General features: G+C 34.2%; 1 protein-coding gene across 14 annotated transcripts in view; it reads left to right on the top strand.

The window, feature by feature from the left end:
* The window catches only part of ZNF280D (zinc finger protein 280D), a 102,280-nt gene that overhangs the window by 46,500 nt on the left and 38,699 nt on the right, over positions 1-17,081 (top strand). For all 14 annotated transcript variants that reach the window (XR_010131179.1, XM_055364012.2, XM_063699014.1 and 11 more), the window contains 5 exons: positions 3,434-3,657; positions 7,118-7,275; positions 8,263-8,363; positions 9,121-9,267; positions 16,807-16,941. Coding sequence is in view for 13 of the 14 variants with exons in the window: in XM_055364012.2 (XP_055219987.2) it covers positions 3,434-3,657; positions 7,118-7,275; positions 8,263-8,363; positions 9,121-9,267; positions 16,807-16,941 (765 nt within the window). In the remaining variant the exon portion in view is untranslated. The remainder of the gene's footprint in view (positions 1-3,433; positions 3,658-7,117; positions 7,276-8,262; positions 8,364-9,120; positions 9,268-16,806; positions 16,942-17,081) is intronic.

The raw sequence follows: 17,081 nt of genomic DNA, 5'->3' as shown, positions 1-17,081 counted from the left end.
TGTTTATTCTTTTATTTTCAACTCTTCTGAATTACTTTGTTTTAGGTATGCCTTTTGCTTTTAGCAAAGTTGATTTTTCTTTTGTGATCCTATATGAAAATCTCTTCTTTTAATAGTGGGGTTAGATTTACCAATATGATAGATTTATTTGGTCTTAGTTCTGTTAAAATTTTTCTTTCTCTCTTTTTTAAAAGCCTTTCACAATGTGGTTGCTTTATGTGTGTGTAGCTTAGGTTTCTAAGAGATTTGTAGTTTTGTTCTCCTGATTATGTTTCTAATTTTAATGTATAACTCCACTAGTCTTCTATTCCTTTAGCAATTCTCTGCTGTTCTTTTCTATGAGGAAGGATTAAAGTAGCATGAAACTTCCTGTTTTTAACCCACCCATCTTTCCCTTCTTTTTTGCTACTTGATTTTAGTCAATATTGTCTGAGCATTTGTTTACCTTTGCTGTCAAAATGTCTATACATATATTACTTTATTTGGTGGCTCTAACTGATATTCCTTTATGAACTGTGAGGCAATCTATGAACTCTTCACCTTGTACTCTTTGTCCTTTTATCCTCTCCCAATTTTTTTTGTTCATTGTATTATTTTTCCATTGTCAGGGCATATGACATTACATTTGTGGTTTTTTTTTGTTTTTTTGTTTTTACCTTATGTCATATTTGTTTTGATCTTTTTCTACAGTAACTGTAATCCAGTGTTCATCATCAGTGTTTTTGTCATGGTTTATTTGGTTTTCTGTTTGGCTGAAGTTCATTCTGTAGTAATTTCATTTAGGAGGAGTCTGAAAACATCTTTCTGTGAGGTCGTTCATGTTCAAAGCAATTTGACTATAGTCCATTCTGTAAAGACAGTTTGATCTAATATAAAGTAAATTGAATCCCACTATCAGGATTTTGTTGGTATAGCTCCCGTTTTCTAGTATTCAGTGTTGCTTTTGAGGAATCTGGGACAAGCTGAATTATTTTGCCTTTTATAAGTGGTTTGATCTTTTTGTTTGGCTGTCTGTAGCTGTTTGGTTGTCTACATTCTTTATGTTTTGAAGACTGATAATTTTATAATGATATAACTTGGTGTTGGGAATTTTGGGTGAGTCCTCTCTGGCATACACCTTGTTCTTTCAACCTGTATATTTGGATTTAGCACAGTTTATTTGAATTGTATTTTAAAATATTTATTCCATACAATTTCATCTCCAATATGAATTTGTTTTATCTTCTTTCCCTGGCAGATGTCTTTTTTTTTTCTAATCCTTAATTTTTTTAAATGGACTTTTCTCCTACTAATATGTTTCCTTTATTTTATTTGCAGTGTCTACTCACCACTGTATTCCTTCCTAATTTGTCTTCATGTCTCTGATTTTATTTTTTTCCTATACTTTCACCCTTGATTTTGCCACTCTTTTTTTTTCCTTCTAAATATCTTGTTGTCTTGGCATATTTTCTTGCTTTGTGGTCTTCCAAATAGAGGCAGTTGCTTCATTATGTTTTTAAAATTTGTGGCTACTGTTTTCATCTGCATCTGCTCCATGGCAGCATATTTCTGATGTTTTTGTTAGAATTTTACATTTTTCTGTTATTTGCCTTCTTTTATTACATGGTATTTTTGTTTAGATGTGAGTGCCTATAGTGTTTAACAAGTTGGATTTTCTTGGGCCAGCTGTTTTATACAAGTTCCTTTTAGGAGGAAGCATAGGTTGCCAGGATAGTCTCACAGCTTGCTAGCTGATTTAAACAGCTTTTTGCTGGGCAGAAGGCTTCCTGCAATTGTGACTTGTGTGTCTGATTCTTTTATGTAGCACCGCCTTTCTGCTTCTCTGTACTGAATCAGGTCTGGGGTACTTCTGCTGCCATCCTTCTTGCCTCAGCTTCTGCACCTGTTTTTGCAAACAGAGGATATACCCTTGTGATTCAGAATATGTGTTTCACCTTTAAGATGTATATTTTTACTGACCCTTTAAGATCTGTTACCACTGGGTCCCCTTTACTTCTCTGGTTTACTTCTAGCTAAATGCCATCTGCTCAATGTTGGCTGCTTTGAATAGTGCTTTCGTATATTATGGAGTCTGTGGCTTTTATCTGACCCTTAGTTTCAATGATAAACCAATTTGTGGAATGTGGTTGTGTAGCTTTTGGATGACTCTCAGGAGGAAAAGAGGAAAATGTTGACTGATGTTGGATGTTCACATGAGAAGCCCTATTTAACTATAAAAATAGGATCTCACCTCCTTTACTCTGAAAAACCCACCTAAATTTTTAGGGCACTAACAAAGCAACAGAACATGGTCTGTGTACTGGGAGGAGTAAAGATAAGAATGATAGATAGATGGTGCCTGATATTTGTCAAACTATAGTATATGGCATTAAAGTACATATTTAATATTTGCAGAGTCTTTAACCCACAAAAATAAGGGATAAATAAGGAGTTGCAGTGAAGATCTATTAATAAAACTAAAAGGTACCAGGGCTGAATAAAAGATGACCAGTTGATATTGTACCACAGCTCAGCTATGCGCCTCCGTAGCTTACTCTATCCTCCTATAAAACCTTAAATCTAAGCTTGGTTCTCATCTCTTAAAGTGCTTATTTGTTTTTTGGATAAGCAAGGATACTTTGCTGTTCTCAATGACTAAATCCTTCACCCTAATTCACTACAAGTTGTTGTCCATTTTTGGTTGTCAATGGTTTATTATTCAGCTCTTTTATAGAGATATGAAACATTGTTTAAAAGGTACTCTGTGAACAAAGTTTATATGTTTATTTTAAAAATCTCATCCTATCCTACTTTTCTGTTAAAAAAAATAGAAAAACAGCAAGTAATTTATCATCTATTATGGGTATCATAATTTATAGGTATTTTAGGGTAATCTTTAATGTTCATAGACTAACTTTGCAATGTAATTTGATAATTTTACATTTCGGACAGAAGATTATCCACATTTCTAATTAAGGAGCCTATTCTATATTATATAATTTTTGTATATTTTAATTTTTCCTCAACCAGGCTTTATGAAATTTTATATATCACTTGATAATTAAATATATACATCAAGGCATATAAACATTTCCTTTCTATACATCTTGACGTGGACATGAGATGAATGATTTTTAGTTAAGGAACAGATTATTATTAAATATTTACATCTAAAAAGGCAAATTGCAAGGGTAAAGCTGTTAGAGCTATGGCCATGTCTTGGTTTTAGGGTTTCTCAAATCTTTTTGAATTTTTACATGAAGATAATAGGTGTTTATTATTTGAATTTTTAGACTATGTACATGCACCACGAATTTTTGGTGACTATTTTTCTAGATATATTACAAGCATAGTTTTAATGGTCTGGCCTTAGGTGTAAACACACAATCACTTTTTGGTATGTGGTTTTTTTAAAGAATAAGTAAGGCTTGTATTTTTTTTTTTTCTCTTTCAGTATTGTTGTCCAGACATGATAAATAACTTTTTGGGACTGGCTAAAACAGAATTTTCAAGTACAGTAAATAAAAACACAACTATTGATTCAGAGAAAGGAAAATTGATCATGTTAGTTAATGACTTTTATTATGGAAAACATGAAGGAGATGTCCAGGAAGAACAGAAGACTCACACAACCTTTAAATGCTTCAGTTGCTTGAAAATTCTAAAAAATAACATTAGGTATGTAAATACTTGTTTTTATTTCTATTGAAAATTGAAATGCTGCAAATAAAAGTGTTATACCTTTATTTTGTGTTTTCTATGCCATTCTAGGTAAGTGATTTTAACACTTTCTACTGAGAATAAAGGCGGATTCTTTTGTTGAAAAGCTGTCCTTTCTTGTGTTGTGGAGTTTGACTCTTGGATCCAGTTAGTTATATTTCTTTCACATAGTTTAAGAAAAGACTGTTTATTTTAACTTAAGACAAAATGAACTTCTTTTTTCTGTTTTAGTAGTGATTTTTGAATTTTTATTAGACATTTTTTATTTTCTAATTGCCTTTGAATTTTATATTTCTTCACATTACAAGAAGAACCACTCTGTGTTTGTTCAGGTTGAGCTCCTCCATACTAATCTATGTGATGCTCAAATTTTTCAATTTATATTTATAGTTTTTAGAACATTAATCTTGCAGGAAAAGTTATCAGTTTTAGAGATGTATCAGTTCTAGGAAGCATGTCTGTTTTGATTTTAAAATTTAACAGCTTTAGGAATTTGGGGATTTAATTCCCAGTGGAATATATGAATGCTTTAAATATTAGAAATTTGTACTTCATAATCATTCAGTTGTAATCTTTGAAACTATTCTATATAAATTAGTAACAAGAGAAAAGTAATAAGAAATTGAGTGAAATTATTTGTTGATTATGTAGCCTGATATTTATATTAGATAAGGTTTTTTCCTATCACTTTACTATAAAAATTTTCAGATATTAAGCAGAGTTTTGAAAATTTCACACTGGACCCTTGTACACTTTACCACCTTGATTCTACCATTAACATTTTACTATACTTGCTTTATTATGTATCTCTTCATCCTTCTTAGAACTATCTGATTTTTGGTGCATTTCAAAGTAATCTGCATTGTGTTTGTGCATGTGTGTACAGCATATACATATATGTATGCCTTTTGTGTTTATTCTTGATAACTGTCATCTGTAATTAGCATTTCAAAGCAGCTGTAGTTACTTCTGAGTTCAGCATTTATTTGTTTTCCTGTGAGTCCTTGGGTCCAAAAAGAAGCATATATAAAAATCCTGAAATACACTGTGATATACACCTATAACAGTTATTAATGGTTTCTTTATGATAGTGGTTTATAATTTTCAAAGTTTTTTCACTTATTTTATATGAATTTTTTTATTTCTTTACCTCCTCTTATCAAGCTTTAAGGGCCATCAATAGCTAATGGTTGCAGTAGTTTAACAAAAGGGAAAGTGTATTTTGAGATAAAACGTTGAAACAGTGTTGCAGTAGAACTCTACCACCTATTTCTGATGTCATGCCAACATCGGGAAATCATGTTAGTAAATATGGTAAAATGCAGAGCAGTGTGGTTCGTTGACTTAATTTCTTGTACTGAAATATGAGGTTATGTTATTTCAGCAGTATTTTTTTGGCCTTTCCTTTAAGATTAGCCCATTTAATATCAAACATGAAAATGAGGCTGGGCATGGTGGTTCACGCCTGTAATCCCAGCACTTTGGGAGGCTGAGGCAGGATGATCGCTTTAGCAAAGGAGTTCCAGACCAGCCTGGGGAACACAGTGAAACCTCATCTCTACAAAAAATACAAAAGTTTGCCAGGCGTGGTGACGCGCACCTGTAGTCCCAGCTACTTGTGGGGCTGAGGTGGGAGGATCACTTCAGTCTGGGAGATTGAGGCAGCAGTGAGCTGTAATCGTGCGTCTGCACTCCAGCCTGGGCAACAGAACGAGATGGTCTCAAAATAAAAAGAAAATGAAAAATTCATTTTTTTGCTTATGTTTATGAAGACTAGCTACGTATGTTTAGGCTTTCATAATATTTACAGATTTTAAGAAAATTGTATCTGATAATATCCAGGAATTGAGTATTTTTAAAAATACTGATCATTTATTAAATGTAACCTTAATGGTAAACACCTCATGAACAAAGAAGTTAAATGTATTATATAATATTTTACTTCAACAGTAAAAACTGGGAAGGCAACTTGATATTTATAGAGAATAATAAGAAATTGATAGCTCAACATTTCATTTCTGTTCTCTGCCATGTCAATATATTGTGGTATGGAGTTTCTTTCCTACATTGAGTGTCACTAAAAATAGTTAGATTTATCTTGTTCTGTGAACATCCTTGCAAGAGGTTTTGCTGTTTCCCTCATTTCTATTGGTTTGAGAAGTATGAGCTGATGGGAACTCATATAATAATTGGGAAAAAGCGAATTGGTTAAGGGAACATTTTATGTTAATAGACTTTAAGTGCCGAAAGCTGTGAGCTGAAAGTTTAATGGCTCATAATTTTTACTCTAAACATAAATATTTAACAAAGACCAGGATTTTTTGTAAGCATTTGTAGAGCTGTTATTAAAACCAAAGGAGGAAAAGATATTTCAAGGTGTACCATAGCCCACTCTAAAGAGAATAGTGCTGTAAATTTGTGAAAAGAGGTATATATTATAATCTTCATGATGATTGCTATCTAGATTGATGACATTATCAGTTAGTTTCAAGATAATTTCTTTTAGGGATTCAAAGTGAATAATTGTTAACAGTTGACCTAGTCTAAAAATTATTGTTTTTATTGAATAACTTTACTCTCAAATTCAGCAAAAAGCTTTAGTAAGCTCTTTTAAATGTATTACCATTTATATTGCACCCTCTGCCATTGAAGGTCATAATTCCTGCTCATAGAAGCCTATTAGGGAAGCTGAAGTAGCAGAATGTAAAACTGAAAAATGTATGTTGCCTACAAAGGGCACTGTCTGCAAGTTAAGATGAACAGTCTGTGCTAACAGTAAACCAGTATCGTTAAATAAAACAAAAGGTTCTTGTAATTGTAGGCATCAAAACTGCTATTACATGCATTTAGAAACCAAGATACAAGTAAAAATACCAGTAATTTGTCATTTAAGCAGCTGGAATCTATTGTATATTTTCAAGGCCTTAAAAGATTTCCTCCTGACTCTGTAGCTGCCTTTGGTGATAGGGTTTCCTTTATTTTAGTGTTTTATTTTAAAATGTAAATAGGATTCCAAGTATGGATATAGGGTTTCCTTTCTTTTAGTATTTAATTTTAAAATGTAAATAGGATTTCAAGTATGGATCAGAAGCCTGTTCTTTTATCTAAAAAATTTTTTTAAATAATCTGAAATAATGATTAAGAGTTATATCAAATTGTTGATCTTTCAGATTAATTACGTGAATGAATTATTTTAAAGCAAAGGTAAAAAGATGTTTACTTAGCCACTTAAAGGAAGTGATTTTTTAAAAGTGATTTTTAAAAGTGATTTTTTAAAAGTTTCCTAGGCAACTTTAAGACTTTTGAGAGTTTGAGTAATACATCTATATTTTTAAGATTTAGGTTCAGATTCTTGTTTGTGAGATTTCCTTTTTGTTTTTAAATCTCAAGTTTTGCACCTGTTGACAACCATTTATAGGTTTATGAACCACATGAAACACCATTTGGAACTTGAGAAGCAGAGCAGTGAGAGCTGGGAAAACCATACCACCTGCCAGCACTGCTACCGTCAGTTTCCCACACCATTTCAGTTGCAGTGTCACATCGAAAGTACACATACGCCCCATGAATTTTCTAGTAAGTTACCAATACATTTAAATATTCCATATTATTGATTTCGCTAATATAAATTGTGAGAAAACCTTAAGAAGCCTGTTAGAAAAATGAGAATGAGAACTAGACTTTGGAATTTGAGGGCAAAATTGAAAGGCCAAGTTTTAACTGTGATAAACTTTTAAATAAAATTAGTTACTAATATTAAAGTGCCTCTTGCAAATAATTCAGTATGGTAATTGCCTTGACCTAAACTATGCATTATATGTTGGGGACTAAATTAGGAGCCTAGTATCATAGTTTTAAAATATTAAATCATTGCTCTTCATTTAAACTTTAATAGGAAAAGGAACTACTGTTTTAGTTAAAAATCACAGGCGGGGTGCAGTGGCTCATGCCTGTAATCCCAGTCAGCACTTTGGGAGGCCAATGTGGGCAGATCACTTGAGGCCAGGAGTTTGAGACCAGCCTGGCCAACATGGCAAAACCCCGTCTCTACTAAAAATACAAAAATTAGCCGGGCATGGTGGTGCATGCCTGTAATCCCAGCTCCTTGGGAAGCTGAGGCAGGAAAATCACTTGAACCCAGGAAACGGAGGTTGCAGTAAGCCGAGATTGCGCCATTGCACTCCAGCCTGGGTGACAGAGCAAGATACTGTCTCCAAAAAAAAAAAGAAAGAAAGAAAATTACAGATGTTGGAGCAAGATAGCTTGGTTTTAAATCCCAGATCTGCCTCTTAATACAGCTACAAGATTTTAGCCACGTTACTTAACACTTGAATAATGCGGATAATAGAAATACCTTTCTTACAGGGTTGTTAATAGGAGTTGAGTTAATGTCGGTGAGGTAATGTGAGTGCTTAGAACTGTTCTTTGCACATAGTTAACAAGCTATTTAACTGTTCACAACTGTCCCTACTGCTACTGTTATTGTTGTTGATATAGATGTATAAAATTAATTTTTATATTAATATCTTAAATATTATAATACTGTTTCTCTCCCACATTTAGCTATTTGTAAAATCTGTGAATTGTCATTTGAAACAGAACATGTTCTTTTACAACATATGAAGGACAATCATAAACCTGGTGAAATGCCATATGTCTGCCAGGTACACATACATTTTATTGTTTTTTTAAGTGTTTGGTTTGTTTGTTGTTTCGGTTATAAAATTTAAGCCTATTAGACCAGCGGTCAGCAAACTTATGCATAATTTGGCATAACTTATGCATTATATGAGGGATAGGCAGCAAGCTGGGTTTGGTCCACAGGCTTTTGTTTGCTTATCTCTGTACTGGACAAAGATGAGTCCTGTTGTATGTAGAAAAACAAACATATGGACTTACTGTGCTACATAGGGAAGAATGTAGTCATACAAGGGAAATACAAAGTGCTGTTAGATACAAAGAACCCTACCAAATGCTTTGGCAAAAGTATTTTTCCAAAGAAGAAGAATTTGAAGGAAGAGGAAAGCAAGGAAAAGATAAATTGCCATTGCCATAAACCTGGAGGCCATTAACAATCTGAAGGAGAATGCTGCTTCATGTAGCAGAAAAACATTTTATAGAGCAAGAGGTGCCAAAGCTTGAAACTTCAAGTCAAGACAGAAGGTGATAGATAAAAAGATCTGATAAAGAGAAGGAGATCTAGTTTTGTTTTGGGATGTATCCCTTAACTTTGAAAGCTACGTTTAATGTCTCAAAGATGGTCTTTTGGTGTTGCCTTAGTGCGATTCTTGGTTGCAAAGGCATCAGAGCTAGATTAGTAGTACATAATGTTCTCCTGACAAATTATCCATCATTGTTCCTTTGTAATTGCATATCAGTTTTAAATTTTCAAGTTAAACTAAGCCTTCTTTCTTTTTTTAGGTTTGTAATTATAGATCATCATCATTTTCTGATGTAGAAACTCATTTTAGAACATCCCATGAAAACACCAAGAACTTGCTATGCCCGTTTTGCCTCAAAGTTATTAAAATTGCAACACCATATATGCATCATTATATGAAGCATCAGGTGAGATTTACCAGTTCTTATTTGTTTATTATGTTGTCTTAGTGAAAAAACTGATTATGACTTGGAGAATCTTTAGATTTGTTCTGCAAGAGAAGCAGAGTTGTTCCAAATGACACTATTAATTTACACTTCATGTTGAATTGCTTGTGAAACTTCCACTTCTTTTCCTTACTTCCTTTCTGGTGATGGTGTGGGTCATAAATAATGAAAATTCTGAAAGATAGCTAGAAATAGGAAGCTGAGGATTGAGAGAAAAAGAAAAAGTGAGTGGAATATCCAAAAGATTGAATATTTCAGGGTGTAAAGGTAGATATGAGAATGATTTTGAAGGGAGTTATCAGGACAAAGGGAATAATGAGTTTGAACTGAGGAAGAAAAGACTGAGGATTTATAATCTTATTTTTCGTTTTGCTCTTCAAACTTTATTTCAACTTTCTAACCCCTTATCATTATGAGAAGACATGTTGTCATTGACCTGGAGTTGTCTTTTATAGTTGTGTGACCATGGGAATAGTAATGACACTTACTGATCAATGTATGAACTCTGGCAGAGAACTATATTTAGATCATCACTTGTTCCCTGGATGGCTTCCACCAGTTTTGCTATATAATTTTGGAACTCAATATTAGTGCTTGTACCCCTCCCTTGAATTCTGATATTATGCTTATTGGCTCTTTTCCTGAAGCAATTAAACCATCTTTTATTTGGGCTAAAAATTTTGATGCAACACTAATCCAGTTCTTGAGTGCTTGAAAGAACAACAGTGCCTTTGCCAAAATTAGAAACCAATGGATTTACTGAATCTGATCATGTAATCAAATTTTGTCAACTCACTACAAAGCCCAATACATTCTCTTATTATTGATTAAATTGACATGCCAATTTATTCAGCATTGGTGCTCACTTTGCTGTCATTTTCAGTTGTTAGTAAATCATGAAATTGACTTGCTGTTTTTAATTGGAGAAGATCATGAAAGTAGAATTTCCAGATCAATTTGGGATCGCATGTGTTGTGACTAGGATGCCACACATCCTTGAGAGTTTCTGGCAAGATCTATTCTAAGGTTTCCCCAATTACGTATAGTAAATTACATATAGTAAGAATTACCTGTAAATCTCTCAAGTCTCCCAAACAATATAGTATACTTATAAAAAATTTAATACAGATATTTATTTATTCTTGGAATAGATCACTGTTTCTTTTGTTGAACATAGTGTTATAAAAAAAAAGTATCTTCATCACCCTTAGTGCATTTCTTTATGAACAGAGTTTGGGAAACATTATTCTTGATACCCTGTATTTCATCTTTGGACTTTAATTTTGAAAGGGAGAATGAGGTGTAAAGCAGTAGCTCCAGTTCATGATGGGGCTTTTAAACATAATCTTTCCCAGGTGCTTTGCCAAACTATAGAGTGAGATAGAGATGTGGGAAGAATAGTAACTATGGTAGAGATTTGGGGACCTGCTATGTGCCTGTGTGATTTATAAGCAAGTTGTCATGCCCTGAGTTGTATGTTTTAACTTGCCATGGCTGCCAATTTTCTTTTTTGTTTGGAGTGCCTGGGAGGTAGATAGCCAGCAGTAAAGAGGGGGCAGTCTATTAGTAAGGATCATCGGGCATCTTTGAAGGTATTTACAATTTGTGTAATGATTTACAAGACTGGAAGACCATAGCTGAGTGGGATTATAAACTTATAGTTGAGATAACATTATTACCAAAGTATTAGACAATCAGAATAGTTGACTCCATGCCTCATTTTATTGTCTTTGAAGAACTCAGTCGTAACTTTTTTTAAAGATTATATTATTATGTCTTTAGTGATTTTAGAGTTAATAACCCAGTTTGTGTGACTTTTAAGAAATATTGATAGAAATTCCAGATGTGTTAAATATGCTCATTAGAGCTTTAATAAAACAAGCAGTTAACATACACTAATTACTTACCTTATGGCAGCAGCTGGTACTTTACATGCATTTTCTTGTTTAATCCTCTCAACCACTAGATGTATATTATTATTTCAGTTTTATAGATGAGGAGACAGAGCTTTAGAGAAAGTAACTTGCCTAATGTCACATTGTCTAATAAAGGCAGAGTCAAAGTTTGACTTAGCATCGAAGCTTTTACTGCTCTACCAGAGTTGGATTTCACATTGGCATTAGGTCTAAAGGTAGAAATTACATATAGTAAGAATTACCTGTAAATCTCTCAAGTCTCCCAAACAATATAGTACACTTATAAAAAATTTAATACAGATATTTATTTATTCTTGGAATAGATCACTGTTTCTTTTGTTGAACATAGTGTTATAAAAAAAAAGTATCTTCATCACCCTTAGTGCATTGAGATGCATGCATACATAAAAGAGATGTGTAAGACTTGAGTCCAACTAAGGAACTGGTAGATTAATGTATTCTACCTTAGGACTCTGGGCAAATGTTCATTGAATGAAAAGGCAGATATTTTGAACTAAACTGTACATGCTACTCACATGCATTTTCTCTGTTAATCTCTTGCTTTCTGCCTCACTATTCATTTAAGAACAATTTACTGAGTGCCTTAGTATGTGCTAGGGGCTGCTTTAGGTATCATATAGCATTGAACAAAACCAAGTTTGTGCCCTCTGGAATTTACATTATAGTAGAGAAAGATAATATATTTGTGTATGTGTGTGTTAGAATGTATATGCTGGCAATAAGTACTGTGGGAGGAAAATGTGGAAGATGAGGAGTGCTAAAGATTGGGGAGGTGGTAGGAGTACAGGAGTGGTCAAAAAAGGATGTTGTATAAAGAATGTTCAAACATGGGCCTCTCTGAAGGATATAAAGGAGTAAGCCATGTGAATTACCTCGGTGAGGTGACATTATATAGGCAGTGAGGTGAGTGTATACCTGGGATGCTCAAAGAATAGCAAGGAGGCCAGTGTGGCTGGAGCAGAGTAAATTAATAGGAGGAAGAATAATAGGAGATGAGGTTATAGCAATAGAATGCAGGCCAATTCATGTGGAGCTTTGTAAGCCACAGCCAAGACTTTGGAAAGGCACTAGACATTTTTAAGCATATAAAAAGATGTGCCATGTTTTTATTACTGGCAGCTATGGAAAGAAAAGTCCATAGAGAAGAAAGGATATTAGGGGGAGAAGATAGAAAATTTTTATAGTAGTCCAGGTAAGTGGCTTGGGCCAGTATGGTAGCAATGGTCGAACGAGGTAATGAGAAGTGGAAAGATTATGAATGATTTTGAAGGTAGAGCTGAGAGGTTTTACTAATGTGTTTGACAGTAGATGTAAGAGAAAGAGATTAATTTTTTTGCCTTGAGCAGTTGCAAGAATGGAGTTTTCATATACTGAGATATGGGGAAGACTGAATAAGGAACAGATTTTTTTTTGTAGGAGGGGGACAGGGATATAGGAAGGAAATCTCAAGTTCAATTTTGTTCAGGTTGATTTGAGAAGCGTATTAGACATCAAGCAGTAATGTTACATAGGCAGTTGGATAGATGGTATTTAAAAACTATGAAACTGGATGATGTAACCTACTGAGTGGTTACAGATAGAGAAAAGATTTCTGGGAACTCAACTCTGGTGAACTTTTTACCTGCTCTATTGTTTTGGTATCTATTTTTTGGTCTTTCTCTTCTTCCTTGAGCACATATGAGTGAATTTGTTTAAATTGCCTGTACCTGTGATGTAATCCAATGTATCACACTTGTAAAATAGTCTTAAGAGCCTAGGAGGTCAAGGCTGTAGTGAGCCAAGACTGCACCACAGCATTCCAGCTTGGATGACAGAGTGAGACCTTGTGTTAAAAAAAAAAAAACTTAAGATCCAGCTATTAATAGAATTGTAACACATATTTATATATTGCTTTGAATTTTATAAAGAACTTTCATTTATGAAGTGCTTGCTGTATGCCAGTAACTGTGCTAGGTACTTCCCTATATATTACTTCACTTGATTTTTATAAATAATTGGTTGTGCCAAAAACAAACAAACAAACAAACACACAGAAAAAACCACACACACAAAACTTCAGGCCAATATCCTTGATGAACCTCAATGCAAAAATCTTCACCAAAATACTGGCAAACTGAATCCGGCAGCACATCAAAAAGTTTATTCACCATGATCAAGTAGGCTTTATCCCTAGGTTGGAAGGTTGGTTCAACATATGCAAATCAATAAATGTGACTCATCACAAACAGAACTAAAGACAAAAATCCCACGATTATCTCAATAGATGCAGAAAAGGCTTTCGATAAAAGTCAGTATCTCTTCATGTTAAAAACTCTCAATAAACTAGGTACTGAAGGAACATACCTCAAAATAATAAGAGCCATGTATGACAAACCCACAGCCAGTATCATACTGAATGGGCAAAAGCTGGAAGCATTCCCCTTGAAAACCAGCACAAGACAAGGATGCCCTCTCACACCACTCCTATTCAACATAGTACTGGAAGTTCTGGCCAGGGCAATCAGGCAAAAGAAAGAAATAATGCACATTCAAATAGGAAGAGAGGAAGTCAAACTATCTTTGTTTGCTGATGACATGATCCTATATGTAGAAACCCCATCATCTCAGCCCAAAAGCTTCTGAAGCTGATAAGCAACTTCAGCGAAGTCCCAAGGTACAAAGTCAATGTGCAAAAATCACTAGCTTTTCTATATACCAGTAACAGGCAAGCCAAGAACCAAATCATGAACTCCCCTTCACAATGGCCAGAAAAAGAATGAAATACCTAGGAATACAGTTAACAAGGGAAGTGAATGATCTCTGCAATGAGAACTATTAAACAGATCACTGCTCAAAGAAATCAGAGATGACACAAACAAATGGAAAAACATTCCATGCTCGTGGATAGGAAGAATCAATATCATGAAAATGGCCATACTGCCCAAAGTAATTTATAGATTCAGTGCTATTCCCATTAAACTACCATGGACATTCTTCACAAAACTAGGAAAAGCCATTTTAAAATTCATATGGAACAAAAAATAGCCCGAATAGCCAAGTCAATCCTAAGCAAAAAGAACAAAGCTGGAGGAATCACACTACCTGATTTCAAACTATACTACAGGGCTACAGTAACCAAAACAGCTTGGTACTGGAACAAGAACAGACGCATAGAACAATGGAATAGTATAGAGAACCCAGAAATAAAACCGCACACCTACAACCATCTGATCTTCGTCAAACCTGACAAAAGCAAGCAATGGGGAAAGGATTCCCCTATTCAATAAATGGTCCTTGGGAAACTGGCTGGCCATAGGCAGAAAATTGAAACTGGACCCCTTCCTTACATCATATACCAAAATTAACCCAAGATGGATTAAAGACTTAAATGTAAAACCTAAAACTATAAAAACCCTAGAAGAAACCTAGGCAATACCATTCAGGACATAGGCATAGGCAAAGGCAAAGATTTCATGATGAAGACACCAAAAGCAATTGCAACAAAAGCAAAAATTGACAAATGAGATCTAATTAAGGAGCTTCTGCACAGCAAAAGAAACTGTCAACAAAGTAAGCAGACAGCTTACAGAATGGGAGAAAATTTTTGCAAACTATGCATCTGACAAAGGTCTAATATCTAGCATCTATAAGGAATTTAAGCAGATTTACAAGAAAGAAACCAACCCCATTAGAAAGCGGGCAAAGGATATGGACATGTCTTAAAAGAAGACATACATGCGGCCAACAATGATATGAAAAGAAACTCAACATCACTGATCATTAGGGAATGCAAATCAAAACTACAGTGAGATACCATCTCACACATGTCAGAATGGCTATTATTAAAAGATCAAAAAATAATAGATGCTAGCAAGGTTATGGAGCAAAGGAGTGCTTTTATACTGTTGGTGGGAGTGTAAATTAACCATTGTGGAAGACAGTGTGGCAATTCCTTGAAGACCTAGAGACAGAAATACCATTCCACCCAGCAATCCCATTGCTGGGTATATACCCAAAAGAATATAAATCGTTCTGTTAAGACATATGTACACATATGTTCTTTGTAGCACTATTCACAATAGCAAAGACATGCAATCAGCCTAGATGCCCATCAGTGGTGGACTGGATGAAAAAAATGTGGTACATATACACCATGGAATACTATGCAGCCAAAGAAAGGAATGAGATCATGTACTTTGCAGGGACATGGATGGAGCTGGAGGCCATTATCCTTAGCAAACTAATGCAGGAACAGAAAAATACCGTGTTTTCTCATTTATAAGTGGGAGCTAAATGATGAGAACACAAGACACATAGAGGGGAACAACACATACTTGGGCCTGCCAGAGGGCAGAGGGTGGGAGGAGAGAGAGGATCAGGAAAAATAACTAATGAATGCCTGGGTGATGAAATAATATGTACAAAAAACCTCCGGGATACATGTTTACCTGTGTATCAAACCTGCACATTCTGCACATGTTCCCTGAGCTTAAAAGTTAATAAATAAATAAATAAACAAACAGTTGTATTTCAATGGACATAGTGATGTATCTGGCAGAGATACAGCTTTAGATAAGGCATTCCTTTATAATTATATGTTGTATAATTATGTGTGTGTGCATGTGTGTGTATATATATATATATGTAAAACAACATATAACTACAAAAGAGTGGTTTCTCTAAAACCATAATGAGGGTAAAAATTGCAGTTGATAATCTGTAGTAGAAAGAACAGTGGATCAGGGGTCTGATAATGTCAGTAACTAGCTATGGGGAAGTGCCTTAGCATTTTTTTCGGTCCCATTTCCCATCTGTAGAATAATGACAGGACTGGGTTTGAGGAGGGACTCAGTCAAGGGGTTCTCAGTAAGTTCAGTTGTTCTGTTTTATGCCTCTTCATCCACATTGTCTGATGTAGTAGCTACTAGCCACATATGGCTTTTTAGATTTAAATTAATTAAAGTTAAACAGTATTAAAAATGTAATTCCTTAGTCACAGTGGCCACATTTCAGGTGCTCAATAACCACATGTGGCTAGTGGCTACTGTGTTGGACAATACAGCTCTCGAATATTTCATTATCATAGGAGATATTATTGGACAGCATTGGTTTATGTAACCACTTCTATAAAATAACCTTCTTTGAAATGTCTGGTTAGATTTATTTGGTTTTAGAGAGTTTAATTTATTTTACCAACTTTTCAGCCACCTAGAAATAGCAAAAATTAGAAATAATTTCCTTTTTCTAGGATAAAAACGTAGTACATCTCATTTTCAAAGTATGTGTTTACTTCAAGTTTATAATTGAAAGAGATTTCTCACCACAATTAGTAGAAGTTTTATTAGAACCTATTGATAGAACTTTCATGTACAGTTCTTACATAGTAGCGAACACTTTTGAAACCCAAATACTAATGTAATGACTTTTAAAAAATGAGGCATTTTATATTATTATGATAGGAGATGTTAAACCGCAAGTTTTTACATTATTTAGGTATCATTAAAATTAAGTCAGCAGTTTCAGGACACAGGATTTGTAGTTGTTGAAATTATTTTTCCCCCTTTTTCTGTTTTTTTCTAAACAGAAAAAAGGAATACATCGTTGTACAAAATGCAGGCTGCAGTTTTTGACATGCAAGGAGAAAATGGATCATAAGACTCAACACCATCGAACATTTATAAAACCTAAACAACTAGAAGGATTGCCTCCTGGAACAAAAGTGAGTTAAAATATATTGTATTTTAACATTTTGTATGATAATAGAAATTAACTCCTGCCCGGCTTTATGTATTGAATGTATTTTTAAATGACTTCAGATTTTTGCTCAGACTCTAATTTTAGGTTTTAATTTTATGTGTA

This window comes from Gorilla gorilla, chromosome 16 (assembly GCF_029281585.2).
Source record: "Gorilla gorilla gorilla isolate KB3781 chromosome 16, NHGRI_mGorGor1-v2.1_pri, whole genome shotgun sequence".
In the NCBI taxonomy this organism is placed as follows: domain Eukaryota; kingdom Metazoa; phylum Chordata; class Mammalia; order Primates; family Hominidae; genus Gorilla; species Gorilla gorilla.
Note: the sequence above shows the minus strand (reverse complement) of the source record. Positions and strands in the feature narration are given on the sequence as shown.